We start from the raw sequence: 27,998 nt of genomic DNA on the forward strand, positions 1-27,998 counted from the left end.
AGACGTCTTGTTGCTGTGTGGCCCAGGCTCCGGCGGTATAAAGGCGGCCACGCGTTAAAGCTTCGGGCCGGAGAGTACGTGTCTTGGGGGGAGGAGGAGGTGGCGGCGGGGCCGGTGCGGAGCAGCCGAGCACCGTGGGGGATTTTAATCCGATTCCGGCCGGCCCGGATTTTATCGCGAGCGGCTTTTAAAGTGAGTAGGGGCGGGCGGCGGCACGCGGGGGGAGGGGCGGCGGCGGACCGGATCAGACCGGCCCAGCCCTGCGGGGGGGGAGCGGCCTCGCTGACCGCCGGCCCCGTTGGTCTCTTGTAGGCGCCTCACGTCCCTCTCGCCTCTGCGGACGGGGCAGCATGTCCGAAGCGGAGCAGCAGTTGGCGGCCGCCGCCGGCGCCACCCAGAACGGACACGAAGCGGCTGAGAGCTCCGGGGAGCAGCAGCAGGCCGACACCGGCGGGGCCTCGGCGGCTTCGGCGGGCACAGCGACGGCGGCGGCGGGAACGGCGGGAACGGCGGCGGCGGGAGCCGGTCCTGCGGCGGGGACGGCGGGGGTGGCCGCCAGCCAGAACGGGGCCGAAGGCGACCAGATCAACGCCAGCAAGAACGAGGAGGACGCGGGGTAAGCGGCGGGCGGAAGGCGGGAGCGGGCCGCGCCCCCCCATCCCTGCCTCGGGCGCCATGTGCGGCGGCAGAGCGCGGCCTTGGGCCCGGCGCGGCCTTCGGGCGGGCGGAGCGTCCCGTCGGGCCCGGGCCCCGCGGGGGTGGACGGCGGGCGGCCCCGCGGCGCGGCGCTCGGGCGGGCGGCGGAAGGCGGCCCGCAGCGGCAGCGCTCCCTTTGTTCTGGAGCTGCCTTTTGTTGGCGCCATGTGGTGGCTGGGGGAGGGGCGGCCGCGGGCCCTCGCCGGCTCGCGCTGTAAAATGGAAGGGATTTCCCTCGGCGCGCCTCCCGCCTCGGCCGCTTTAAAGCAGAGGGGAGGAGGGAAGGAGCAGCTCGCTGCCCGCGGTGCTGGCTGCGAACTTGGGCTTCGCGGAGAAATCCCGCCTGTCGGCAGAACGCGAGCGTGCTTTGTGTAGGGCGTGCGACATATCGGGGGTTGGAACCTGACGGTGGCAGTCTTAAGTATTTTGGGAGGAAGGAAGGGAAATGCAGCACGAGCAAAGTGATGTGCGGTGTGATGAAAAAGTAAGAGTGATTTCGGTTTACGTCTTCGCAGCATTGTCAGAAAACTGGTTATTAAGAGTGAACTGGTTATTAAGAGTTTTCTGGAGGACTCGGGAGTTCTGCTGCGTTTTAGTAGGAACATTCATACACGAAGAGACTAATTTATTCACGATCGCAGTCGATTCTTTTCTTACTTTTTGAATATGTACACTTGGCATGAGATCTACCTGCCTGTTCCTGCAGACTCTTTGTGAGCCTGGCTGCTCGCGTATTTAATTGGAACTTCCTTTGTTGTCACTGGGCCCCGAGTCGGGAGTCGAGGGTCGTTTGCCTGAGGCTGAACAGAGCTGAAGCTGCAGCAGTGCGATACATTTCTGTTTATAAGGGAAGGAGTAAGAGTTATACGAGCTTCCTGTAGCCTAGGGCCGGATGTGCCTTTTTTCACAGCATTAAAGGATTGAGGCCTACACCTGTGTAAGCTGTGTGAATTTTCTTTTTACATCCTTAGTGTGCAGCATTCCCTGAAAAGTGGATGATGTCATATCCTGTGTGACAAACAGGACAACAAATTTCAAACCCAAACCTGTAAACTGAAGTCTCTAAAGAGAAAGAAACCAAGAATAAAAAAAAAAGCATAATTATTCATAGGGATTGTATTGAGTGAAAATTTTCAGCCTGTACACAAGACTTGCCCAAGATAGAGTTCGGGACATAGGCAGTAAATACAGTTAGTAGCTGAAAATTGCTTTGATTTGTGTTGGTATTCTGGGGAGGGGAAAAAAGAGATTGCATTAGTAGTGCAATGTCCAGTTTGTGGCTGCTGAAGGGGAAGTGAAATACTAAGAATTGATCTTAATTTCAGAAGCTCTGTGCTGTGGTGTAGAAATATATGTAGATGTTGAGCATACCACTTTAAAAACCAGAAGGCTGTAAATCAGTGTGATATCTACTCCCGTGGTAAGCGATTATTTTAGCACTGGCAATACCTGTGTGCAGTCCCATCCTTAGGGCATGCCTGAGCTGCCTGCAGATGAATTCCTGTCATCCCCCCTTTGAATTTCTCTTGGATCTGTTCTGTAGGAACATCTGGTAAAACCAGGGCATGCTACTGAAAACAACTGTCAGTCTGTTTATGTTTTGCATGGTTGCTTGGTCAGTAAGCGATTTCAATGAGAATGGAGCCATCAAGTTACCTTTTATCTTTATTGAAACGTTTATTAAACTCTGGAAGGCCTTCTCTTTAAGGCCTCTATTTTAAGGGCTGTAAGAAGCACGGATGTGACTTAGGCCTTAAAGACTAAACTGCACTACTTAGTTGGGAGTGCAGCTGGATCTGAAAAATTACTGATTTAGCCTGTGAAGGATATGGTTTTCTCCAGTAAAATGAAAAAAGTCAAGCAAACAGATCAATCACTTTGCAGATCTTTTTCTCAAGTTGCTACTTGATCCTAAATGGAGGCTGGTTTTGGCAGGTTAAAGTTATACATTAACACCAACAGCCAATTTTACTTAGATGTAGGCTAGTTTATAAATTGCTGCTAGCTTCTATTGCCAGATCGTGGTTACCTCAGAACAGAGTAGTGACAACTTAAACTGCTTTAGTCTGCAGTTAGGTAAAAAGGCTCGCATGCTTTTAAAAGCTCGGTTTGTTACCTTGGAAACTCTGAAAATAGAAAACAATTGTGCTATTAATGGTATTATTTAAGTGAGGCATTTGAAAAGTGCCTTGTTGACTGATCTTAGTTTTGTTTAGTTTCAATTCTGTATTGCACTTGAGTAGTTTATAGTTCTTTGTGATACTTTAGAGGTAATCTGTGTGGGAGTGTGGGTAAGGAAGAACTGTATCGTGGCCTCCCATGAAAGCAAAGACTGGCTTAATATTGTCACACTGATGAAGATGGAACTAGATTCAGGAAGCGAGCAGGAAGAAGTGCACAGTGTATTTGTTAAGGCAGGTCCAAAGTCCTGTCTGTAGGAGACTGATCTTAGATGTCCCAGATGTCTCTTAAATATCTCTTAAGTGGTAAGGCTAATATTTTTACATTCATTTCTCCAAATTAAGACAGATCTTAAGTGTTTTGATTTTGGTGCCCTTTTCTAGCCCGAGTGCTTTCACAGCAGTATGTGTGACCTCAGTTCCTTTCAAAAAGGAAAAGGCAGTAATTGATAATCAATACTGCTTCATTGTAAGTAACAGAATGACAGCGGAAGAACAGAAGTTACTGGTGAGAAGCATTTGAAGCAATTTTTCCTGCTTTTTTGACAGGACCTCATAAATTTCAGTGTACTGTAATTCCCTCAAAGAAGAGGGAGGGGAAAAAGAAAAAAATCAAACCCTCGTGTGTCCCTGTAGCGTTAGTTTTTGACAAGATGCAGAAGTGTTTAACCTTCAACATTTGGACCTGTTCTGACAATGCTGCTGAGGCTTGTGCTGCTGTGAACATCTTCCTGCATGTGCTTTTCGGTAGTACTTCCTGAATCTAAACAGCTGTTCTCTTTGGAATTTCAGGAAAATGTTTGTTGGTGGCCTCAGTTGGGATACAAGCAAAAAAGACTTGAAAGACTACTTCACCAAGTTCGGTGAGGTAACTGACTGTACGATAAAGATGGACCCCAACACAGGGAGATCCAGAGGCTTTGGATTTATACTCTTCAAAGAACCTGGGAGTGTTGAAAAGGTGAGTTTAAGCTTTGTCCTCAATTTCTCAGATTCTTAAATTAGAGGGAAATTTTCTAGCTTAAGTTAATCTAATTAAATTGCCTCTTAGGTTCTGGAACAGAAAGAACACAGGCTAGATGGACGACTAATTGACCCCAAGAAGGCCATGGCAATGAAAAAGGATCCAGTGAAGAAAATATTTGTTGGTGGACTTAACCCCGAAGCCACAGAAGAGAAAATCAGGGAATACTTTGGCGAGTTTGGAGAGGTGTGTAATGCTAACTGAACACTGAAATGCAGTATAGTTAACAGTTGCTGTTTAGATTACTATGGCTTGCAATTATTAGTAATTTCAGATGTGTCAAGCCTTTTGTAACTGATCCAGAGGCTTCTTATCTTGAAGCAAGGCAGGCATTGCACTAAATGCTTATGTTGCTAGTTAGATACCTCATTTGAACTCAAACCATTCTATTTTATGTTAAAATTCTTTTTAAGACTTGTAAAGTTAGTTGAAGCCTCTGGTTTGAAAGCTAAGCTTTCTATGGGAGGAACATTGCAACTTCAGTGTTGCTTAATATGTATAGATAAACTTACAGTTTTACTGTACCAAATGCTATGCACTTTATTGTTCTGCTAAAATTTGAGCCTAAGACAGTATTTCATGTCTTTAGATTGAAGCAATTGAACTTCCAATGGATCCAAAGACCAACAAAAGGAGGGGGTTTGTGTTCATCACTTTCAAGGAAGAAGATCCAGTGAAGAAAGTTTTGGAGAAGAAATTCCATAACGTCAGTGGAAGCAAGGTAGAAACTTAGATTTGTGAATCTTTGACCAGGCTGTTAAGCAGAATACCACTGTCTTTACTCTGAAAAAGATTTTTGTAAAGCTATGATTCCAGAGTACTCAAAATTCAATAAGGATAGTGTGCAATTTGCTGTATTATTTTCTGCTCTGTGTTCAGCCACAGAAGCTGCTAAGGTTCTTTGCCAGTATTTGCGGCTTTAATATTTATTAAGTGCTCTGGGCTTTTATAAGTAAAGGATTTAATTAATATAATTACATATGTATGGAAAAACTGGCTTGTTTATATATCAGTATGGTGATATAAGCCATCTGAATAGATTCATGTTCTATTTTTCATCATAGAGTAATTGCATAAATTCAAGGCTTATTGGTGCCTTATGCTGAAGGGCCCCTTGAACCTCATCAGCTGTCTGTGAGAACCACTGTAACAGTGGTGTGAGATGCTCTGGTTGTCTGATGCTGCTTATCTGTGGGAGCAGCTAATACAGGTTAAGGTGTCGAGCTTATGAGGACTGGAGGCAAATGATGTACTGGCTGGAAGGTGTCCCTCTTTTGCTTTGTGCTCAGTGCTATCCATCCATACACTAACTTCAGAGTCCTATCAGAACTTTTCATACAGCCCCACGTAGTAACTTGCATTGCATGTAGATTAAGACAAGATTACTTTACGCAACACAGAGTAAAGCTGTGGTCATTACCTGTTCATTTGGTTTGCCAGACTCTGTAGTTAGCCATAAAGTTCATAAAGAGGCAAAGGATTGGGTGTGAGAAGAACTGAGAAATCATATCATTAAGTCTCACATCTGTGGCTTGTTTTTATCATAAGATAATAAAACCAGCACCTTACCTTAAAGCAGGATCCAGTGTGAAGAATTCTAAGCAAAGTTTCCTGAGGTACCATCGCAGGGTGGTATTCCTCTCACTGCTTCATCTCCAACCATACACCGATCTAGGAAGTAGAAGCTGGCTGATAACTTGAAATAGAGCTTGGGGGCCAGTCCTGGAACTTTTAATTCCAGTTATTTTTAACTATTTGTAGTATTGGAGAAGTTATGTTTTCAACTGTTGGTGAAGTGTACTTCACAGTCCAACATACTCATAGTACAGGCTGCACGAAGGCTGCCAGGAAAACTCATTTGGCTTATTTTTCAGCCTTGTTGGTAGCTCTTCAGTCAGTGCAGCTCAGGTGAAGCAGTTCAGCAGCTTAGTCCTAGAGTTTGTGCAGATTGGGGGACAGCCTTGTAGCCACCCTGCAGGCAGTAGTGGCTGTGCTGAGGTGACCTCTCCACTTTCCTGTGAGGAAACTGATGGTGGGGAAGGGGTGGCATAAAGTACTCTGATAGCAGTAGCTGGCTTGAATGGCAGGTAGTGACTGACTTACCTTGGCCTGAGCAGCATGATAAATCAGATGCTTCTGGATGTGCAGTAATACTGGCTGCGTGACAGGGAGCACAGCATGAACACCTTTGCCTCTAGAATAACCTCTGGCTTTCCTAGGTGGCTAGGTTTGAGCAGTGCTGTTTTAAGACAAGTAAGCACATTCCTCTTTATTCTTTCGTTTCAGTGCGAGATAAAGGTAGCACAGCCAAAAGAAGTATACCAGCAGCAACAGTTCAGTAGTGGTGGAGGAAGAGGTAGCTATGGAGGAAGAGGCAGAGGTGGAAGAGGTGGTGGTAAGTATTGCACACACTACTTTAGTATGGACACATTCAAACTAAGCTGTGTGTACTAAAATGGGATTTTGTGGATGGTTTTCCCTTCTATAGCTCAAAGTCAAAATTGGAATCAAGGTTATGGCAATTACTGGAACCAGGGTTATGGGAATCAAGGATACGGCTATCAGCAAGGTTATGGTGGCTATGGAGGCTATGATTATTCAGGATATGGGTATTATGGATATGGACCAGGCTATGATTACAGTAAGTAAAGAACTGTATTGGGTATAAGCAAGCGTAACTAATTAGCAGTTTAATGCATTTGTTCTCTTGTTCATAGGTCAAGGCAGTGCAAATTACGGGAAGACACCAAGGCGTGGTGGCCATCAGAATAACTACAAGCCATATTGATCAAACTTATTCAGGTATGCAGTGGCATGGTCTCTTTTGGAAAATGACTGCATAGGTTTTGTATACAATGCTGTAGATGGTATTTCAGTTCTGTACCAAATTTAACTTTACAATAAATTTCTATGGCCTGTTAAATGTGCATCTTACTTGGAAGAGCTCCTTGGAAATGTTTTACATGTTTAATACTTACAGATAACTAGTTGTTTAGACAGTGTGGTGTGTAAATTTCAGCCTTGCTGAAGATATTAATTAATGATTTTATTAATAGGTTAAACTGAAACTGATTTTGAGGGTCTGCTTAAAGCTGCAGCTCTGCATCTAGGGACTGCCTCTTGGAGTTAACTATGGACTCTGCATTACTCCAGTTGTACAGAAAGAGATGCATCTTTAGGGAACCAGTGTCACTTTCCACCTTTTTATTTTGTATTGTTTTTGTGTCATACATTTCCTGTAATGGAAGTGTTAATTTTACTGTACTTTTTGGTACCTTTTTGGAATCTAATGTATTGTAAGGTATTTTACATGTGTTCTGATTCACCATGACATGGATATTGAAGCTATCCTAGCTTTTGAAATAAAAAAGGCGTAATCTAGTGTCTCGTGCCATTCTTCAGCTCTATCTTAGTAAAACGGCAGTATGTTTTTCCCAGAACTTAGCTCATGGCAGTACCTTGCTAGATGAAGAGTTGGGCTTGCTGCTTTTAATCTGGAAACGAGAGGGCTGTGTTGGTAGGTCGTTGTGTTGACTTCAGCAGTTAAGTGAGAGCTGAAAACTGCAGTCACTTGTGCCTAGAGGCTATGGAAGAGAGCCTGGGCGGAGATCCCAGCTGTTGGGGCTGCGCTGGTGGCTCAAGTTCTAGACAGGTACAGAGGTAGTTGTACTAACTGCAGTAATGGCTCTTGTGGGTGGAGCCAAAGGCTTAGGTTTCAGGTAGGGTTTGGCAGGCAAGACAGCCTTGCAGGAGGAGGCTTAAGAGGTATGCAAGAAGCTAGCTGCTCTTCCTTCATGTTTCAGCCTCTTGACTCAGAGGTTTCTAAAGTTCTTAACAGTATGTACATACGTCTTGAAAGACAGGTTAGACAGACATCAAATTATGAATGCAAAGCTTCACTTTTTGCAGTCTTACTGTGTATCAAAAACATAGTAAAGAACTTCCACCTGAAGCTGTGGGAGGAAAAACAAGGAAGGTGCATCTAATAATACAACTATTTTTCTAGAGATACTCTTTCCTTTCTATTGATTACCTTACCACAGTTTTTAAGAAATAACTACTATGTGATTTGCTTGTCTGGTTGCAGAGTAGTCCCTGTCTTAAACTTAAAAATATTCCAAGTAGCAAGTACTGCTGCACAAAGTAAATTTCTAAAAATTTCTAATCTCTGTTAAAGTAATGTTTTTTTTTTTGTTTTTTTGTTTTTTTTTACTTCAAAAGTTGATATTTTTCTTTAACACACGATTTGATCCAACAAACCAGCAGTGGAACCAAATCAAGTAACTACGAAAGGAGAAAACCATGTTAATAGTGATTTTTACTTCTTTTTTTCCATGAGGGAAGCAGCAATTCCTACAGGAATGACAACGTGCTGCTCCCTGCTGGCTGTCCTTGAAATTAAAAACCATAAAGTTAACCTCAGACAAGTCTTACAGACTTTTAAGCTGCACTCTTGAATGTAAAAAAGAGTGAAGCAGATCTTTTAGTTGGGTAGTGGGCACGTGAGCGTTATAGTTGATGTGTGTAACAAAGTGCCCAACTTGAAAAACATAAAACTAAACAGTTGAAACAAGTAATATTTGGAAGGATTACTCTTGAAGATTGGCAAGTGAAGTGCTCTATTCTGTTGCATCTTTTTACTTGTTTTTCTTTTGAATTAAGGGTTAGAATACCTTTCCAGCAGGTGGCTTGCCCACTGAAGGGGGATTTGGACGGTGTTATGCCAGAACCATACTGCTGCTGTATTTCTGTCTAGTTTGTTAGCAGTATCTTATCAACCTGTTACTGGTTCCCTTTGGAAGATGATCCTCAAGTAATGCTTCATTTCAGTGGTTGGACTAGATGATCTTAGAGGTCTTTTCCAACCTTAATGATTCTATGATTCTTTACAGGTGATGTGGCCTCATGCAGAAATGGGTTACTAGCACTTATATGAAGAGCTTGCTTTCCCTTTCTTGCATGAAAGGTGTGTGATGCAAAGAAAATCTTACTGTCAGGTGAAAGCAAGGGCTTGTACACAGAGTTGTATCTGAAATGGCTGTGACATACTGTTCATTTACTAACTGTACTCGGATATTTCCTGAGGACAGTATTTCCTAACAACAGCTGTGGGAGCTGTGACTTTGAGCTGTCTGTTCCTCATGAGATGAAGCTCTTTACTTCATCTGCTCATTGCGAGCTTGTTGATTAAAGTGCTAACTAGGAACTTGTCAGCTTGAAACTGCTTCCTGAAACTGATCAGAGGAGCCTGAGAAAAGCATTTCCAGGAATGGAGTTACCACTGGTAGCAGCAGATAACAAAAAAAAAAAAAAAAAGCCAGTTGGCTCCTCTTAATTTTTAAACAGGCACGACCTGAAAGAGCAGGAGTTTGGAAAACATAGTCTATAGTAGCTACTAGAAAGATGTTGCTTTAAAACCAGTTTTAGATACTATGTTAAATAAAAGCCAATCCCACATCTGCAACAGTTGAATATTTATTTCTCCTAAAGCTTTCACTTAATAATAAGATAACTGAAAATAACAAAATCAAAGGTTAACTTATCTGGTCTAAGACATAGTAATATGAGGATTAAATGTACATTATCACAGTAGAGTAATTTTTCTTAGTAGGTCTTGAAACATGTTTGAAACCTATGGAAAGAAAATAATGTTATGTTTTTCTTACAAAGTATCGTAAAGCAAAATCTCTTTCATTGCCTTGTTTTCACTTACATGCAATGTAAGTGTTGTACTGTACTTAGTGAGAGGCTTTTTTGCATTCTTGCTTTTCTGTAGAGGAGCATTTTTTTGCTTATTTTAGATTTGCAGATAAGCATATTAAGTTATTAGGTGTCTGAGTTAAACTGATTCTGTGAGTCATCCCTCTGTTCTCAAGAATCCATAGTACTAACAGTTGTATGTCTTTTTTATTAACTTGCTAAATAAAATATTAACACACTTTTCTTGTGCCTGCTATACTGCTATTGCTCTGAACCAGAAACTTGCATTTCCTTAGCTTAGGGCCACAGCACTGTGACTCCAGCATGGCGCTTGAGGCCAAGTGATTACATTCATAGCCCCACATCATAAACTTTACTGGTACTTGATTAAAGACACATTCAGTTGTCTTCTGGTAGGGAGTTGGTTTAAGGAAGTACCAGGCGTCCCAAAGTGTTGTTATCAAGGTGTTAAAGTAGCTTGATGTTCTGCAAGCTACAGAAGGACCTCAACAGATCTCAGAGTTAGGAAGACTTAACAGGTATTTGTCTTACTAGCGCCCCAAACCTGGTAGGCAGAGGGGTAAGCTGATGCTGATTCATGAAGCAACAGCCACGAGCTTGAAATGATTCTGTGTGATTCAAATAAAGCAGGGGCTGCAGTAGTTTTATGAAGGGCTATAAACAGTACTATCCCTACGAGATTAAATGGAGGTTCCCAAATAATGGCATGCAAGAGGTATAGTTTTGGAGCACACATTCTTAGGGGCAGTTAGAGAAAGACTTGCTGAGAGGTCTGATCCATCTGACTGTAACCAGGCACCGTATGAAGCTACAGCTGCTTCTGCCTGGAGGCTAAAGAGCAGCTGGCACAAGAGCTGTGACAGCATGAGGCATTTCTGAGATATGTTCGACCTAGCTTGAAAACAAATGAATTCGTAACAGTGTTACACTAGAAGTATCAGACCAATAGAAGGAATAGCAGTGAATTCCAGATGCAGCCAAGCATAGTGCGTGCTTCGGGACTGCCAAAGAGCTCTGAACTAATTTCGAGTAAAAGCAACTGAGAAAACTTAGTCCTGCTCTACTGCCAGGGTCAGTGCCTGTGAAGCATGTTTAGAAACATCAACTTCTAAACAGTAATATAAAGAGTGAATATAGATAAATACCTGCTTAGGTTGAGCCAATGGATGTTTTCTCCTGGTTCAGCTGTTTGTTTTCCATATCTGGAAGGACACCAAGCAACAATTTAACAAACTTGCAGTTGACACAAAGTTTTAGACTAATTTGTTTAACACTGAATGTGCACCAGTTGTACAAAAAGCATCAAATGCATCTAGAAGATGCCTCTCACCAATGAAATTTGCTTAACTTTGACAGTTGCTGTAAGTGAACACTACCCTCTGCCAGAGCAAAAAAAGGTGTACATGCATCCTTGGAGTAAAAAGTTCTGCTAGAGAACGTGGATTGTTCGGAAGTGAAGGCTAAACTCTCAGTGATTGACTTTCCTATGTGTTTAGTGTCTGTCATTTTGGCTTTGTTTCAGGACTTCTGAAAAGCAGGTTCAGCTGCTCAGTCCAACAGTGACTGCTATAAGGCATTTTTTTTCACCTGTATTACCTGTTAAAAGCTTGTCAATGGTGTCCACTACAAATTTTGCATCCTCCATAGCGAAACACATTGGGGGCTTGAATTTAAGTACATTTCTTCCTGGCCCATCTGTACTCAGTAGAATATATTCTTCTTTAAGCCTGGGAAGAGTGGTGACAGAATTATTTTCACCTTCTGCACATAGCTCAGAAAACTTCAAAAACATCCTAATGGTGACTGTCCAGACAATGCTTTTCAGTGCTGACTGGTGCTAATTTGCTGTACTTCAGCAGCTAATGAATGGCAGGCTGCTTTGAAACTGTATGTTTGTCTAGCACACTGAAAAGCCGTGTGACTGTTGCACAAACCTTGTTATTAAATACTCTGCTTCTTCTGTGGCTGGGGTCCTTTTTGCTTGATCTTTAATTAAGTCCACTCCAATGAATAGGCCAGAACCTCTTGGAAAGAAATGTAAATAGTCAGACTGTGTCACAAGAAGGAAGTGCAAGTGAACTAAAGGAGTGAGAGACACAGTTAAGGTTTGGTCTCAAAAAAGTCTGAGAATTGGGGATGGTTGTTGGCTACTGTTAAAAAAAAAAAAGAAAAAAAAAAGTATAGCAATCTTGCAGAAATATGGTAGTATGGTATGGGCTTGTCCTGTGCTGTCATTCTGAGTATTCTGTAACACTTACAGATTGTGTTCTTTGTGCACTAAACTACTTTTGTTTAAACTTCTGTCTTGACAATTGATAGATCAGAAGTGTTATACTGGCCTAGAGTGGCAAAGTTTATCATACTTTTGATCAGCTCAAGTATGGTTTAATCCAATGGACAGTAGGGTGCTGGTTTTTGTTTTTCTTTTTGCTAATGCCCCAGCTCTGAACAGTTTCATAGAAATACAGTTTTCTTAAACTTGGTGATGTTAAACTAAACAAACCAAACAAAAAGCAGCTAAAAATGTAAATAAGGCATTGCTACCTGACATCACCAATGATGGGGTGCTTGATTTTTTGCTCCACGAGTAGCTTCATCAAGAAGTTGCCAACTTCTGTGGCATGAACCTGAAGCTGTTCCTTCTCTATCACATCCAGAACAGCTAATCCAATGGCACATGAAACAGGGTTTCCTCCAAACTGAGTTCAGGAAAGAAACGTGCAGTCTTGTCAATGAAAGCACAGCCTCAGTGATAACATGAGCACACTAAGATTTATGTCTGATAGTCAGTAATTAGAAAGCCAGGTACCAGAAGGATGCAATTAATATAAGCAGTAAGTGTGCGGGGGATGAAGATCAATTAAAAACAAACGCCATGGTTCTCATTTTAGTACTGACTCCTGTTTTTAAAAAACGAAACAAAAAACAAAACACAAACTGTGGTCGGTTTTTACTTACTGTGTTGAAATACTCGACTCCTGTGGCTGCAAATGCTTCTGCGATTTCTTTTGTTGTTGCTACGCAGGCAATAGGGTGCCCATTACCTATGGGTTTCCCCATAGTGACTATGTCAGGTATAAACTCTTCTCCCTGAAGCTGGAATGCCCAAAAGTGCTTGCCAACCCTGCCAAAGCCGACCTGAATTTCATCAGCAACAAATACACCTCCTGCCTTGTGCACGTGCCTGTAACATAACAGTGATTATATGTTAGGAAGGGAGTAAACGTATTTTCTGTTTTGCAACATACAGAATAATTTGCAAACTTGTTGAAAACAAACTTTGTGAAGGAAAACTTCTATACCAATGTTTAAAAAGAGGCCATGGCCCCACTAGGATTATCTAATGTAAAAGCATTCATCTTTCATCTAAAGCTATATGCCACAGGAGACAGAAATTCTCCTGTCATCTGTACGTAGTACAGATTTTATGTTCTGCAAGTGAAGATAATGAATGCCTGACTACTTACTCTGCAACTTTGTGGAAGTAGCCTTCTGGTGGGATGATTTGACCACCGACGCTTGGCAGAGATTCAGCAAAAAACGCAGCAATCTGAAACATGGACTGCATAATGACTGACCACAACAGAGACGTGTGTGGAAGTTGTGTGAACAGTCAGCATTGACAAGCACCTGTACTGATCTCTTATGCAAGACAAAAGGTTGAAGAAATCACTTCTTACCTTTCTGCCTTTCTTATGTGCTTGCTTAATAATATTTTCTACTTCATTAGCATAGGCTGTTGCTGGATCTTCATGGTCCTCTCTGTATAGTCCCCTGTATGTGTCTGGAACAGGAGCCTATGCAAAGGAACAGCATTCTGTGTTCGGTAAATCATAAATAAGTCTTCATTTAATTTAATCAGTCGTTACAGGCTGCAGTACATACCACGTGGACCCATTCCTTCTGTCCTTCTAGATTTCTGAATTTATATGGGCTTATGTCAATCAGGGATGTCAGATGTCCATGGTAAGCACTTAAAAAACAATCAGCAGAGCTAAATAGTAATTTCCTCATTATCACAAGTTCTTTAGGCTTAACAGTACTGACATCTAAAGAGTAGATGAGTTACATCACCTGGTAGGAATACACTTACTAGTGAGAACAGCTGTAGGATTTCTAAGGGATGTAGGCAGACAGCAATCCTTAGCACTGGTTTTCCAGAGCCAGCAAGTAGAATTACAACAGTGTAAGTCACAGATAGCATTAAAAGACTGCAGGAGTCGATGTTTCTGGCCTGCTTCTGAATATCCTCCAACAATGGAATTTTCAGTTTCTCTGGACATCCTGCTCTAATATTTGCCCACCTTTATGGCAGAAGAGCATTTTCCTGTCTCATCAGAATTCTTCAGATTTCTCCGTCTGTCTGCTGTCCCTTTTTCCTGTCACTGTGCAGCTTCAGACCTGGCTTTGTGGGGTTTTTGTGTGTGTGTGTGCCTTCTAAGAATAAACAAACTCAAGTTTTTGAAACCTCAAATCTAGAGTTTCCCCTCCTGTAAATGACAGCAAAGTGCTGGCTTTGTTTCAGCATGGCAAAGCCTGTCCTGTGCTGGAGAGCCCCAGCTGAATGCAGTCAGTACTTTAGGAGTGGTTTCACAAATACTGAGCAGAGGAAAATTCTCTCAACTTCTTAGCTACATTCTTCCTACAGTAACAAGTGCTCGGACCACAGATATAAACTGAGCCTTGTAACCTACAGTAGATAAAATTGCCAACATACTTACTGGTCTAGAACTATAACGTCCTCATGCTTTGTAAACTGTCGTGCCAGTCTTAGGGCAAGATCATTAGCCTCAGATCTGTAATTGAAAAAACTGGTGTTTAATTGCAGATACCCGAGGTTTGAAACTTGCAGAGAACACAGAACTAGATGCAAGGTACTGTCAGAGCCCTGAGTAATGAGTAATGCTCTGCACTCATTAGGTAGAACTGCTTAACAGAGTAGAATCCACCCTTAAAAAGCTGGATTGCAGACACTATGTGGAAGCAGTTTCCTTTTCATTTTAATGCGTAGGTTGCTTGGGAATACAGGAGCTTCCCATAAGTAGAAATGTGCATTGTAACACTGAATTTTGAAAACATGTCAGACCAGAAACAAATACAGTAAACCTTTATGTTAATGTAGTCCAAGGCCTAAGAATAAAAAGCTGTACAAATAAAGCACTAGCTCAGTTTTCTGACAGAGAGCTTGGTGAGTACAAACTTGAGATCTGCTGATATTCTAAATGATCACAGTTTCTTCATAATCAAACATCTTCAATTCCTTTCATTTTTTTTCTAATATAGTCATCGCTCCAGAGCATGCAGCTGGCTGCTGTACTTGTCTGTACACAACCAGGGCAAAAACAGTAGCGATTCTGATACAGCTGACTTACCCAGAATTCAAGAAATAAAAGGTGCACAACTTCTCAGGCAGCTTTTCTGAAAGTCTCTCTGCATAATCCGTCAAGTTGTCATGAAGATAACGAGAATTTGTATTTAGCAATTGGTTTTGCTCGTGGGCTGCTTGTACTACATCGGGGTGACAATGTCCAACTGAGAGAGGGGAGAGAGAGGTTTGAGAGTTCTTTGTTATGCACGGTGTCTTTTAGCAGGCACATAACGTCTTTGTGCTTATGTTTCTCCTAGCAGTACAGAGCTACTGTCAGTGTTGTTCGTATTTGATCAGTTAGGCATTAATGGTGTTATCAGCATAGGACAACACTGGTATGCTTTGAAAGCTATCCTGGAAAACTTCCATTGTTCAGAAAGGTTTAAATTGGTTGTTGTATTTCAAGGCTGGTGGTTAAATACTGCAAGTCGATATACTGAAACAAACAGCATCTAATTTTATACTTTGAATTTAGACATTTGAATAGCTGTATTTACAGATAAGCTTTACCATCAAATAATTATATATTGTCGATATATATTGTCATTACATATTGACAGTAATATATGGTATGACTGTCAGCCCTGACCAGCAATTTCGAGTACTGTAAGAAACAGCTACTTCATAAAACACCAATACTGCACCACACTGGGCTGTGGTCCTTCAGTAGCACCCTTAGTGCCATCTGTGAGTACAACAAACTGTCCTTTGTTAGTTTTACAGTCAGATCCTTGACCTGAATTTTCTTGCACAGAGCTCTGTGAAGTTTAGATAGGAACTTTTCTGTGAAGGTAGAACAGGAAGCAAGTCTGGAAAGCACCACGTTGATGCAGCAATCCAAACGTGAGCAGAAGTTTCTCAAACTATAGGCTCAGTAAAAGTTTCTTCCGCTCCTCCAATTAAACAACCACTTCCCCCCACACCATGGAACAGTGGTAAAGAGTACTGATTGTTCCTTGCTCTGCTTAGTAAAACATGGTATTGAACAATAGAACTTGAACTTACCATGAGCAACGTTGTTTATGCAGTCAAGGTATTGTCTTCCGTTCTCATCATACATGTACTGGCCTCTTGCCTTTACAATCTTCAGCGGATCATTAGGATAAAACAGTCTGCAAGAAGAGCTGTGTAAAGCATCAGAAAGCAAAATAAGCCTTAGTGAAGTCCCCCAGTCATCTAGTAACATTCTCAGTGTAGTTAATAAAGAGAAAGACATCATCCTCCTGGCCCCTAAAAGCACAGCTTAGGATGGAGAAAAGAACAGTCTGTGCTCTGACTCGATAGCCAAGTTTCGTTAGGCTTGCAGGCACAAAACCCCATTCCTGAACAAAAAATCCTTCACTGGCAATCCCCAACCACAGCACACAGACAGGACTTGGTTCTGAAGTTTCATCTGAAACTACAGTTCCTTGGTATCTATGCTGGCTGCCCTCCCTGTTTTTTAAACTATTTGTGCCTGTCTCTCATTAATCACTTTTATTATACTCCTGGTATTCTTGCTGAAGGCACAGCGCAGCTGATTCTTACATCTGTACAGAGCTTCACTAACGCTGACAAAAGCCTTGAGTAATTTATTTAAAAGTAATTTATAAATAGTAATTTATTTAAAAGTCTGGGCAACGTATCTGCCAAAGGAGAGCTGCAGGATATCATTGATACTGAAGGACAGTGCCAACCTGTAATACCTCATTTAATAAGCATTGCTTAGAAAAATAGAAGGGACATAACACTGTATACTGAGAAATATCAATTAATTAAAAGAGTTGGTTAAAATAAGACAGTAGTTCACTGTCCGTCCCCTACAGGAATCTTACACCGTCCGTATGCACTGGCAGTAGGATGTCAGAACAGGTTTGTCAGTAAAATCACGCTGACAGTTCAGCCTGTGCTAAGAAAGCAGTAATGAGGCTGGGCTGGATCCCCAGGAACAGAGCAAATGAGTTACAACAGGATGCAGTGCACAGGGCGGTATCTTCGGCTCAGCGCGGCCAGCACAGATCTGGTTGCAGCACTGACCCCAGCCTGCTTTCTGTCGGCACGAGGCTGTACGGATGGAGGTAGCCTTCCTTTCCAAATATGTAACATTCCTGCGGTCAGACAGAAATGCTCTTGCTGCCGTTCCTGGTAGCATTCTCCGAACCAAGAATTTTTAAAATCGTTTGGAACAAAGCGAGTGATTGAAAGCCTGGAGATGAGTCTTGTGCTTAGTTCTAGTGTGTTAATTCTGACGTTTTCAGCTCGGACAGGTGGGCTCTCGTTCTGTGTCAGCAGCACCAGGAGCCGCTCGGCAGCCGCGTGGTTTGCTCGCTCAGAGCCAAGCGGCCAAAGATCGCTTTGTAAGCAGTTCTGAGCTCCAACAGCCGCGCCGTGCCATCCGTGTTTTGAGGGCTCTCGATGCCTTGTTTCATAACCTTCCTTAAACGCTAATTATACGAGTAAAGCCCAGGCTCCGCTCGCTCTCAGCACCGTCTCTCTCCCGAAGTTGCAATTCAGAGCAGGGAGCGCTCGCAGCCCCGGAGCGCCGCGCTCGCAGCCCCGCTCTCGGTAGGACGCTGCCGGCACTTACCCGATGATCCGCCGCCGTAAGGACAGCGTCTCCTGGCGAGAGCGCTGCGCTCGCCTCATGGCCGCCGTGTCCGCGGCCCGGCCCAGGCGGGAGGAGCCCGCTTAGGGCGGCATCCCGCCCGCCCGCCCCGCCGCCGCTCCCCCTGCGGGCCGCCGGCCGGCACTGCGCTCCGTGCCGCAAGGCGATGCTGCGGCCCCGGCCCCGCCCGCTCCCGAGCCCGCCCTCGGCAGCACCGAGGGGAGCGGCGTAACTCACCCGTGCCTCGGCCTGCCCTCCGTCTGCTGGGCTGGGCTCCCCTAGGAGCGGGAGTGGTGACTTCACCCCGCGGGTCCTATTCGCTCTGGGAGGTTCTACCAGCGCTCGGTGCTGGCAGCAGCACACGAGGCTCAGAGTGATTTGTGAGGGTAGCTAATTAGGGGTTAGAGCTGCTGTGTTTAACACGCCGCGCTCCTTAAGCGAAAGTAAAACAAACCTCTTGTATGGTTGAGCTCCTGTGTCTGCTCCCCTGCAGCTGCCCCAGAGGCAGCGGGTGGGATAAAAGCCAAGCGCTGCCCTCAGGTGAGAGGAGATGGTCCTGGTCATGTTGGGATGGAATTCCCTAAAGAAAAACACAGAGATAAGAACCAGAGGGGACACATGTCTGGCACTCCGCTGCTGTAGGTGCTGTATCCCCAGCAGAGCCGTCGGCATGCTCCACTCTAAAAGATACCAGATTTCTATTTTTTCTTTTCAAGTATGTGTTTGTATTCATTTGTTTTAAACTGACAACAACTGAGAGGACTCAGACCATTTGACTACATACCCAGCAGACCAGAATTATTTTCAGTTGCAGTTACTTGGTAAAGACAGGAGCAGTTTAAGTTTTGTGTTAATACAGGGAATCCCAAACCAAATTGCCATAGATTTAGAACTAACTGAGCTTCAGTGGTAAAACTCAGATGTTGCATAAGTCAATTTTGAACTGCTGAAATGAACTGAAAGACAGTAGAAGAAATATGAATAATGGCCATTGATCTTTATTTGAACTCTTGTCTGGTTAAGATACTTTGCAGCTATTTATAATACCAACCGGAACATTTACAGTTTGCTTATTCTTGGTTACAAATGCAGAGTTCATTGTACATATTCACACAATTGTAAAAGCAACCTGTACAGAGAGACCATTTCTAAACACCAAGCCTTTGCTTTTACTACAGAAAGCACAAGGAAATGTTTTTGGAGGTCTCGAGCTGATGTGCTGTTCATTGCAGCTTTAAGCTAGAAATACATACTGCAGGACTAATTAATAACCATTTTAACATGTTAAAACAATGGATACGAAATACTGTCAATTAATGCCTTCATTTTTAAAACAGTTGTTCCCCAAAGCAGTGAGTAAATAGAACACTCTTCATAGCATACACAATTAAAAATTACAACTGTTGCAAATAGAAATGTTACTCACTTTTTTTTTTTATATATTTATATGTATATATATATATATATATATATTTTAAAAGTGGTACATTTTACAGAGGCTTCCTCAGCTTTGCATACGATACCACGTAAATACAGCCACACAAACTACTGCTCAGGGTGCTTAGCATGGACACGTGTGCTGCACACAGCCCTGGCAGCTCCAACAGCTGCCCCGAAGCAATGCAGCCATTCCCGTAAATAAGGCTTGCATAACTTGGGAGAGGATTAAGCCTTATCAGCATAATTTCAAACGGGTACAGATAAAACTCATATTGCATACATTTCTCTCAATTGCGTTATAAATAAATCAGATTTTCAGTTAGGTTTTCATACCAGCAGCTACAGTTTCTCTACTTGTATCATTTCAGAAATGGCACCTAAATGCTAGAGGACAGACCGGTGTTAAAAGATCTGTATGTCCAAAGCAACGTAACGTGGCAGAGCTGGTGGCTTTCAGTTCTGACCGGTTGAATATTTGTCATATTGAGCATTTTGTTTTCACTAAGATACCAAAGAAGAACGCTAAATAGCAATGCAGGAGTTGCTCTGTTATGAAATTGCCTATACCGTGGCATTCCATGTATGAAACTGCCCAGCAAACACAACAGGACTCCAGCTCCTTTTCTGACTAATGGCAATTTACCATCTCTTCTGCCTATTTTGGAAATTCAGTGGGTACCTGCAAAACCAGGTCCTACCTTTATTTCATAGCAGAGAAGCAGATTTGAAAAGCACCCCCTTCATAAACTCATGTAAAATGCACTTTTACAAATTAAATGTACAATTCAAAAGAACATAAAAACCCACACGTTCCTGGGTACACAGAACTGTACTTCAGATGCTTGGGACATTTCCATTTTAATCTTCATTAACAGCCACGTTACATAAGAAGCCACACACAGACACACAAGTTCACTGTGTCTGTTCCATGAAACAGCAACTGAGGACTCCTACCACAGCTTAGCGAACCGGGATTAATTGTGCTAAGACATAGGAAAACCGCAAATGTTAACGTATTTCTTATTCTGCTCTGCTGTCAATAATGCCACTTCTTATGCATTGAAAACTCATGTTTCCCAGCTCCCCTGCAGTTTTCCCCCAAGCCCTCTGCAGCAGTATAGAGTCCTAAGGTCTATCAAGGCCGTCTCCCATTCATTTCCAAGTGTCAGGTTTTCAGCACTTGCTTTAGCTGCAGCTTACGCAACAGTCAACCCTTCTGGTGTGCCATCTGATGAATGAAAGCATGGGAAAGCTGCAGTGGTTCACTCGAGAACATGAGAAGCAATGTTAAGTTCACAGGTACAAACTATATACTTACTGGTTTGCTTCAGTACGTTATTTTTTTTTTCTCCCCCAGCTGTTATGAACAAGCCTAAATGCTGTTCTGTAAGATTGCTGAGCTCAGTGTATGCCACATTGATTGTCTCACTGAAGTATCTTAGGCCTCTTCAAATCTCATCAAAATACTTCATCTCACTTTACAGTCTACCTGGTTAAGCCTGGCGATACAACCAAACACACCACCAAGTACATGATGAGTCAACCTGAGGGCCTGCAGTGAGGCCAAGTACAGTACAGGGCCTTTCCTGCACCCTGAGGATGGTGGGACCAAATCTGTGCCTGGCTGTGCTGGCGTAGGTCGGACCCAAACCTATCCTGGTTCAGCCACTTACATACAGTATTAATTCAAGAAAAGCAGCCTGGGGACACTTTATTTTTAATCATGGAATTATTACTAATATTTTTGCATATATTCATACAAATCTATTGTCTGTAAGGAAAGTAATTCAGAGCTTTCAGTCTAAAAGTTTAGAATGGAAACTTGGCTGGCAACGTCCTTTTATTTGCATAACGCTTCAAATTAATTATCTGGGCAACAATTGGATTATAAAGAAAACGACTGTGTTTCCCAAGAGGAAATACAAGAATTGGGAAACATATGAAAGTTTCTGTCTAAGCACTCCTGCTTTGCGCTGGTTGATTCGAACCTCAGCTGGCAAAGGTTTGTCTGTGCCTATGTATGCAGCCAGTTATGGAGCAGGGCTGTCATTTCTGGGGTAGGGATGGTTTCCCATCATAGCACCGAATTTGTTGCTGTTCAAACAAGATGGCCTCTAGAGGGCAGCATGAAATCAGCATTCAATGCCCAGGAAAGCCATGCTCCCACATGCCTTTATGGTGAATTCACAGGACGCATTTATTGAGAGCAAGGATGGCTGCTTACCACTACAGTGAATCTGAGATTTTTCTGGCATTTTAGCATTGTAATTAAGTTAGGTGTTACAGCTGGCTGAATTCTTTCATTCTGGCCCCCAGACCAGCAGACAGGCTGTCCTACATGAAAGCTCATAAAGAAACATGCTTCCTGGGCACTGGGTAACTATAACCATCAGAAACACCAGCCTAGCATCCCGGGTCGTTGTCCATGGAATACATTTTATCATTGCATAAGCTGCTTTGAGCCACTGAAACCTCACGTACGTTTTGCTGGCTTGTTAATTTCAAACGCAGAATGTAGGAAATGACAGAAGATTAAAAAAAACCAACTCAGTTAAGTACTTTAGGTTTTCTAAAAAAGAAAACACATTAGGAAGTCTGTTATAAGAAACATTCCTATTTTAAAATATGCAGGAGAAAAATCTGTATGAAAAGAAACTCATTGCCATTATATATACAGCAAGAATTAGAAGCAGAGTATACAACCAAGCCTTCCCCATGACAATAAAACCAAGTATATGGCTTTTTGGGTTGTTTTTTTTTTTTTCTTTTTTCTTCTTAAGCTAAAATCCCAGCGCATTGGGTCTTGGAAACAGTTTCAGTTTGGAGTCAGACTGGATTTTATCTACCACCTGTTTCACAGCCCAGAGAAATAACACTGGTGAACTAACTGGCCCAGCCTGCAATTAGATCAGCTGCAGAACTCTAATTAACCCCCCCTGCCCCTCCACTCAGGCTCACACCACGACAAGGGCACTGCTGGAGCTGCCAGCACACTCCTGGCACCAGACCGGACCTACAAACAGGGGCATTTTTGACCACCAAAACGCAGACACAGCTGAGCTCTGGGCACTTGGCCACACTCACAGCAACACCGTTCCTGGAGCACAGACAGCCCTCACAGCTGCATGTCCTGTTCCTGGGAGCAGGCAGACAGCATTATCTGGGCCTAATGGGAATCACCACACTTCTAAAGTCAGTTACATCGGACCACTAATGTTCTGTAAACTAGAAAACTGGAATAAACGCGAGTTTGGCTTGGCTTAATTTCCCCCCAAGACAAAGAACTTTAAGCGTTTTAACCCAAATATTTGTTCACTGATGAATCCACAAAGCTCACGCACCAGCCACTGCACTGATTGAGATAAATCAATTGCTCAGTCACACTGACCTACATTTCATCGCGTCAATCATCTTTATTGCTACTGACATCTAGTGGCAGCACTTAGCTGCATTTTGGATTTCCTGTAAAAATTTCTTACCTTCTCTCAAGCCAGAAAAAAGGGAGAATTCCTGGGGGAGAAATGCACTGTGCTCTGTGAGTGGCTGAGATCATTCCTGAGTTTGGACTGAGACCACTAACACTGCCCAAAAGTAAAATTCATCTTTGTGAGCTGTTTGCATATTCCGTGTTCTAAAGAGACCTACGTAAACATTTTCATATGGAAAGAGAAAATAATCAACTGATCTGGCATGAATCTGCTGAGCAAAGCACATCCTTTTTTAACTCTTCCCAATAAGATCATGACCGCCCTGAAACAACTCTTCATTTAACAACCTCCCCTAAATGTGCGTGCATGGGAAGCACATGGATCTAAATACATTTCCTCTCAGACTGTGCAGTCAGTGCAAAAGAACAGTTACTCTAATATGGTTTTTGAGTTTGTGCTGCACGATGGACGAGAAACACTGAGCTCAGAATGCACAGGCTAAGCACAGCGGTCACTGTGCAGGACCAGGAAGGACGAGGAATACAGGTTACAACTGCAGCCCCTGGCAGTATTTGTGCCTGGAGATCTGTGCCATGCCCTGTGCCCTGAAGCTCTGCTTGCCCCAGGTTTCAGCTGCTTTGGTGATGGTTGGGACTGCCTGGGACCAGCAGACCTGTAACTAACCCCCTACTGGTTAGTTCCTCAAAGCTGGTGAGGATAGGTGCCACATATTGCAGGACTTGCCCCTGCCAGCACTTCCCATGGAAACGCAAGCAATAGCACACCAGAGAAGCTGCTTTGCACAGGCTGCTGGTCTAGACACACGCAGTATATCTGATGCATCCTGAGCCACCAGACTTGCTGCTTGTGCATAGGTGGACCTGCTTTGTACGTGCAGGATGCACCATATTCAGCGTGCAGCACAAACCCAGCAGAGGGCCTTAACCTGGGGATTTTCAAACATTACCTCTGCGGTGTCTGTCAGCCGAGGTGGCAGCACTGATGGGTATGGATCAGCCACAGCCCCGTGCTAGGATGCTGCTTCCAGCCTTCCTCCTGGGCTGGCACGGGAACATTACGAGGGGATGGGGAGGAAAAACCCCTGTGAAGAAGTTCAGTGGCTTTAAAAATAGCTCTCCTGCTCTGCTGAGAGCAAATGGCGTGGGTTCTATGGCACCAGGCTCTGTGTTGGGAGGGGGAAGGCGGCCATGCACAGCGGTTAGAGCAATAGGTAAAGCACTGTTCTGGTATTCTGTATCAATGTTTTGCAGGCCTGGCAGTGGTCACAGTTGATGCCTACAAGCACTGGATATTCCACAAGTTGAAGACGGAATACTGACTTGTTTACCTGAAGATAATAGGACTTCGGGGGTATTTCCTCAGAGAAAATATAAATTTTAATATAATTTCATAAGCTTTGGAGGTTAGCTTGTCTTGTAGCTTCAGTGATATCAAACTTCTTTGAGTAGGAGCTAGATAGAAAGCTGTTTAGTTTTTGCCAGCATATGTAAAACAAGACTTTTCTATCTGCATTGTAGATTGTTTGTGGACACTTCCAGATTCTTGTGCTTTCTGCAGTCATTCTGGGGACTGAACTCTCATTGATATCGATAGAGGTTCCATGAACAGGACATCTGCAGGATACCGAGTAGAAGCCCACAGTGTGGTTTGGAGTAGTGAACTGCTTTAGTTTGGAGATGACTGGGGGAGATGGGAAGAGCAACTGTACATTAAGGGAACAATGACAGATCTTCCCAGTGACATCAATGAGAGATTTGCCTTCGACCTTCCACAGAAGAATTAGCTTTAATTTGGGACAGCAAAGGGGTTTTTCAAAAGCATTAAAAGCCAGTGGGAGCTCTTTCAGCAGCTCCTTTCGCCTTTAAAAACCCTCACACCAAAAGTAATAGCTAACGTCATAAAATGGAAGTAAATAAAATGCATTTTCATTGCTGTTTGAGTTACATAATTCTTGTTTCTTGATTTGTTAGTTGATCTGAATTGATTTGATTTGTACAGTGACCGAAAATGTGGTCAGTAACTAATTGGTAAAGATGTGAAATATAGCCACAAAGCAAGCAGCGTGTAGGTGTAGGCCCTAGGCAGTGAACAAAGCTAGACAACAGATTACTGCCTATGTCTGTAAATCTTGTGTGTCCACACTGACCAAGCCAATGTCCAATTCAGCGTTTAACAGATGACAAATGCTCCCACCTGACTGAAAGGATAAGCCCAAGAACAGCTAGGACACAGTCACCAGACATCAGAAACCTCACTCTGTCTGTGCAGAGCACCGAGCACATTGCTGCTGCTATTCACACCACCAGGGCTAGCATTACTTACACCAGGATGGAGCTGTGCAGGGCACGTTCCCCCTGGAGCCATCAGCCACATGTCCTCCCAGCGGTCCTGCAGCACCAGCTGCCCTGAGATGCAAAGGAACCTCCTCACAGGTTCAAATCTACTCAGTGCACCAAAAATGACTCCTTGTATCAACTGGCTTGTCAGCACAAAAATCAGGCCCTTAATTTCACTTGAGCCTCCTACACAGCGCCTAGCAACTTCTATTGGGCTAAGGTATTTCCTCCCGAAACCATCTGTGAAATCAGAAAGGCGTTAAAGCCACGGGGATTCATTCCATCACCACTCTGGTTAGGATTAGCCAGGCTCACCAATAAAAAGCCATGGCTTGTTTTATGTGATTTTGCATAGCTTCCACTTCAGCCATTGGATGCATCTTCGAACATCTTTCTCTGTTCAGTTCAAGAACTTACTGCTATAAAGTATCTCCTCCTTGTAAAGGAATCTGCCTCTTGATCTTCATTGTGAGCTGAACAGACTCGGCTGTAAGCCATTGTGTTTCCTGCAAAATAATTTTTCAGAGCTTTTTTCTGCACAATCCCTGCTTTTCCAAGATCTTAAGAAATGTTACTCATAAGATGTTTGCAGTTCTTTCCTTTTTAAATTTCTCTCATTAATGCAATATGTAATAGAAATCCTAATCATCCTTCATTACCTTGCTCTGCATGGATGTGCCTGAGATAAGTTAAAGAAAAGAGACCAAAAAAAAGCACTGACAGAGGAGGACAAGAGGAGCGTGCAGAGCTACACAGATCACAATCAAACCACACAAACACAAGGAAATAAAATGCAAGTGAATCCTACAGACCAAGACAAATACTCCGAACTCCAAGTTTTGGAACCCCAGTAGCAACAGTATACACTCTTGCTTAATGGAAGACTTCAGCAGAGTCCCTCCCTGCCCCACAACTGTCTGTTCTGAAAGCATTGCTGTGTTTTTGTTTTGAAATTTTGCAGTAGAGGTTTCTTAAAGAATTTGAGTTCTGCTTTTACAAAGAGCTGGCACATCTTCAGCTGCAGACCACAGAACAGGACCCAGAGGTGCTTCCTCTTGAGATCAAAGGTTATCTGATAGTAGCCAAAACATCCACAGGCAGTCCAGGTTACTTTTTCCAACAATTTGCTATTTCCATCACAACGACAGCAGGCAGCAACAAAGGGAGCTTGGCCTTGTTTCCTCTGCAGGTTTGAAGTCCTTTTGTTTGACCAGATGGCATACAGCAGCTTCTTCCATCCTTAGGGCTGCATCCTCTTTTTCTTTTTTTTCTGCCAGTTTTTTTCACTCTTTGAGTACACACGTGCAATGCAAATAGAGTTGAGAGCCAGGTTAGGACAGGGAGCTGGTAAGGCACACAGGGCAACGCGCTGTCTCAGTGCTGTTAGTTCACACAGCAGCATTAGCAGTGAGTTCTGGTCATTCCCAGCAAGTGTCATTGGTACCTTTATCACGTCTTGATGTTATCATGCATATCTTATGGGTTTGAGAGCTTTACAGTATATTCAGAGTCCATAAATGACAGAATCCAGTATAAAAAAAGGTCAATATATTACTGTTGAAGGGCTGTTTTCTTCCTTTTTTTATACAAAAATCAAAAAGATCAAAATATATCACATTATTTACACACTGTGCTTCATGCTTAGAGATCACTGCAAAAGAACACACAGACAAACATTTTAATCAAAGAGAAATGCTCCATTACTCATCTTGTTAATATCAAGATTGATGATCAGATTCCTTATCATATTAACAGCATGTCCAAATGATTTGGCACCGAATTAAAACCTTACACGCTAAGGGCATGCTTATGTCCTAACTGAGGGCTTGCAACCAGTTAGTAACGTGCTTGCTGTTAATTGGTGGCTTTTTCAGCCTCAGCAAGGTTTTGGCGTGGTGCTCCCTGCAGCTGTGCAGACAGCAGTGTGTGCTATGGGGAGCAGGGCATGGAGGCAGGCAGGGCACTGTTCTCACAAGGCACAGCGCTGCTGGGCAGGCACACAGCCCACTGCTGGAGCACAGCACCTAACAGCTCCCCAGGGCCCACGCGAGGAGGTATTGGCATTACTCTCACTGTACCTTGTGCCAACATCCTGCTACTGGCAGTCCGTCTGGTCCCTGCAAAACAGAATATATGGATTTCATTTCTGTTGATGGCAGTGTAAGTGTCAGAACCAAAAACCCAAAGCTCAGTCCTGAAACAATAAAAACGTCAGCAGTGCGGTAAGAGACAGTGAGCATGCAGAACCAACTTACTGTATATGCACAACAGTACATACACAACAGTACATACACAACAGTACATACACAGGCAGTGTGGTCTGTGCACAGCACAAAATCAAATACGCTCCAGGATAAAAAAAAGTTGACACTTCCTTGCAACAAAAGTGAACACATAAAAGTCTGGAACCTCGATTAATTCAGAATCTGCTTTAAAAAGTAGCGTTTTTGTGATCAGACCTATTTGTGGAAAGCATGATGTGGAAATGTATCTTTTGTTCATATGCACTTCTTGAGTTGGGGTTAATATATCTTTTCATGATATTCTGTGTTCAATTTGATCCTGCAGTGCTTAGTTTCTTTAAGAAATCTCGAATTGCTGAACTGACTGAAATCGGATAGGTTGTGGGCTGTGTAAGGGGAGTGAAAAGACTTGTCTTTTTCTGATGGAGATGCATGAAGTATACAGAAATGAGAAAGCTGGAAGAGCTTACTTACCAGGAGGAAAACACTGACAAGGAAGGAGCCCTCAGCAGAGGAATGGACTTTTTATGACCAACTTTTCAAGCTACGTTAGCAGACATAGCTGACTTCAGCTATTTCAGCCTTTTCTGATGCTGGATTTTTTAAGGCTCTTGGATCTCTGATTGCATGAATTGCTGCATGTAGAGCTACAGGGAGCACACATGCACCGACCCTTCCCTCAGAACCACCTCCAAGTTAACTAGGGGTTGGAAGCCACGAAGACGTGTTTGCAGTGGAGAAAACTGCTAGTGCAAATAGAGGTCAAAATGCATTTTTACATTTTTTACTGTAAATGTCAGTCATCACATTTTTTGTATTCTGTATTGATTTTATATGTAAAATAGCCTATGCCCAATAAAAGAGATGCAGTGATGTAAGGTTACCCTTTCCAGCTACTCCTAGTGTGACAGGTCCAGTTATTTTCAGACTTTCCTATAACATTACGGTAGTTGGAAG

General features: G+C 43.2%; 3 protein-coding genes across 13 annotated transcripts in view; 1 reads left to right on the plus strand and 2 right to left on the minus strand.

Annotated features, from left to right (window-relative positions):
* Positions 1 to 100: 100 nt before the first annotated feature.
* Positions 101 to 27,937, plus strand: HNRNPAB (heterogeneous nuclear ribonucleoprotein A/B). 5 transcript variants are annotated; one of them, XM_042881399.1, is made up of 9 exons: positions 101 to 192; positions 313 to 616; positions 3,669 to 3,837; positions 3,928 to 4,086; positions 4,490 to 4,621; positions 6,187 to 6,295; positions 6,389 to 6,541; positions 6,618 to 6,702; positions 23,713 to 27,937. In XM_042881399.1, exons 2-8 carry the CDS (start codon positions 351 to 353, stop codon positions 6,686 to 6,688), a joined length of 1,059 nt encoding a protein of 352 aa, XP_042737333.1. In that variant the 5' UTR covers positions 101 to 192; positions 313 to 350; the 3' UTR covers positions 6,689 to 6,702; positions 23,713 to 27,937. The 5 variants fall into 5 exon arrangements, with proteins under 5 accessions (XP_042737333.1, XP_042737335.1, XP_042737336.1 ...); XM_042881401.1 differs by having other exon boundaries at positions 23,980 to 27,937; XM_042881402.1 differs by lacking the exon at positions 23,713 to 27,937 and adding an exon at positions 8,793 to 9,229.
* Positions 1,436 to 17,633, minus strand: PHYKPL (5-phosphohydroxy-L-lysine phospho-lyase). Of its 7 annotated transcripts, none has more exons than XR_006180910.1 (14): positions 17,556 to 17,633; positions 15,995 to 16,113; positions 14,994 to 15,153; positions 14,343 to 14,417; positions 13,507 to 13,594; positions 13,302 to 13,418; positions 13,089 to 13,183; positions 12,580 to 12,805; positions 12,166 to 12,320; positions 11,556 to 11,645; positions 11,218 to 11,348; positions 10,767 to 10,823; positions 5,470 to 6,057; positions 1,436 to 1,533 (listed from the first exon to the last, which is right to left on the minus strand). XR_006180910.1 is itself a non-coding variant. In XM_042881394.1 (13 exons), exons 1-12 carry the CDS (start codon positions 17,612 to 17,614, stop codon positions 10,771 to 10,773), a joined length of 1,368 nt encoding a protein of 455 aa, XP_042737328.1. In that variant the 5' UTR covers positions 17,615 to 17,633; the 3' UTR covers positions 6,064 to 6,139; positions 10,767 to 10,770. The 7 variants fall into 7 exon arrangements, 5 of the variants coding, with proteins under 5 accessions (XP_042737328.1, XP_042737329.1, XP_042737327.1 ...); XR_006180909.1 differs by lacking the exon at positions 1,436 to 1,533 and adding an exon at positions 2,266 to 4,683; XM_042881394.1 differs by lacking the exons at positions 1,436 to 1,533; positions 5,470 to 6,057 and adding an exon at positions 6,064 to 6,139.
* The window catches only part of COL23A1 (collagen type XXIII alpha 1 chain), a 148,809-nt gene continuing 147,797 nt past the window's right edge, over positions 26,987 to 27,998 (minus strand). The window contains exon 29 of the mRNA XM_042881805.1: positions 26,987 to 26,992. Coding sequence (XP_042737739.1) covers positions 26,987 to 26,992 — 6 coding nt within the window. The remainder of the gene's footprint in view (positions 26,993 to 27,998) is intronic.

The sequence above is a fragment of the Lagopus leucura genome, unplaced genomic scaffold (genome assembly GCF_019238085.1).
Source record: "Lagopus leucura isolate 7727_CA_CO unplaced genomic scaffold, USGS_WTPT01 Super-Scaffold_100030, whole genome shotgun sequence".
In the NCBI taxonomy this organism is placed as follows: domain Eukaryota; kingdom Metazoa; phylum Chordata; class Aves; order Galliformes; family Phasianidae; genus Lagopus; species Lagopus leucura.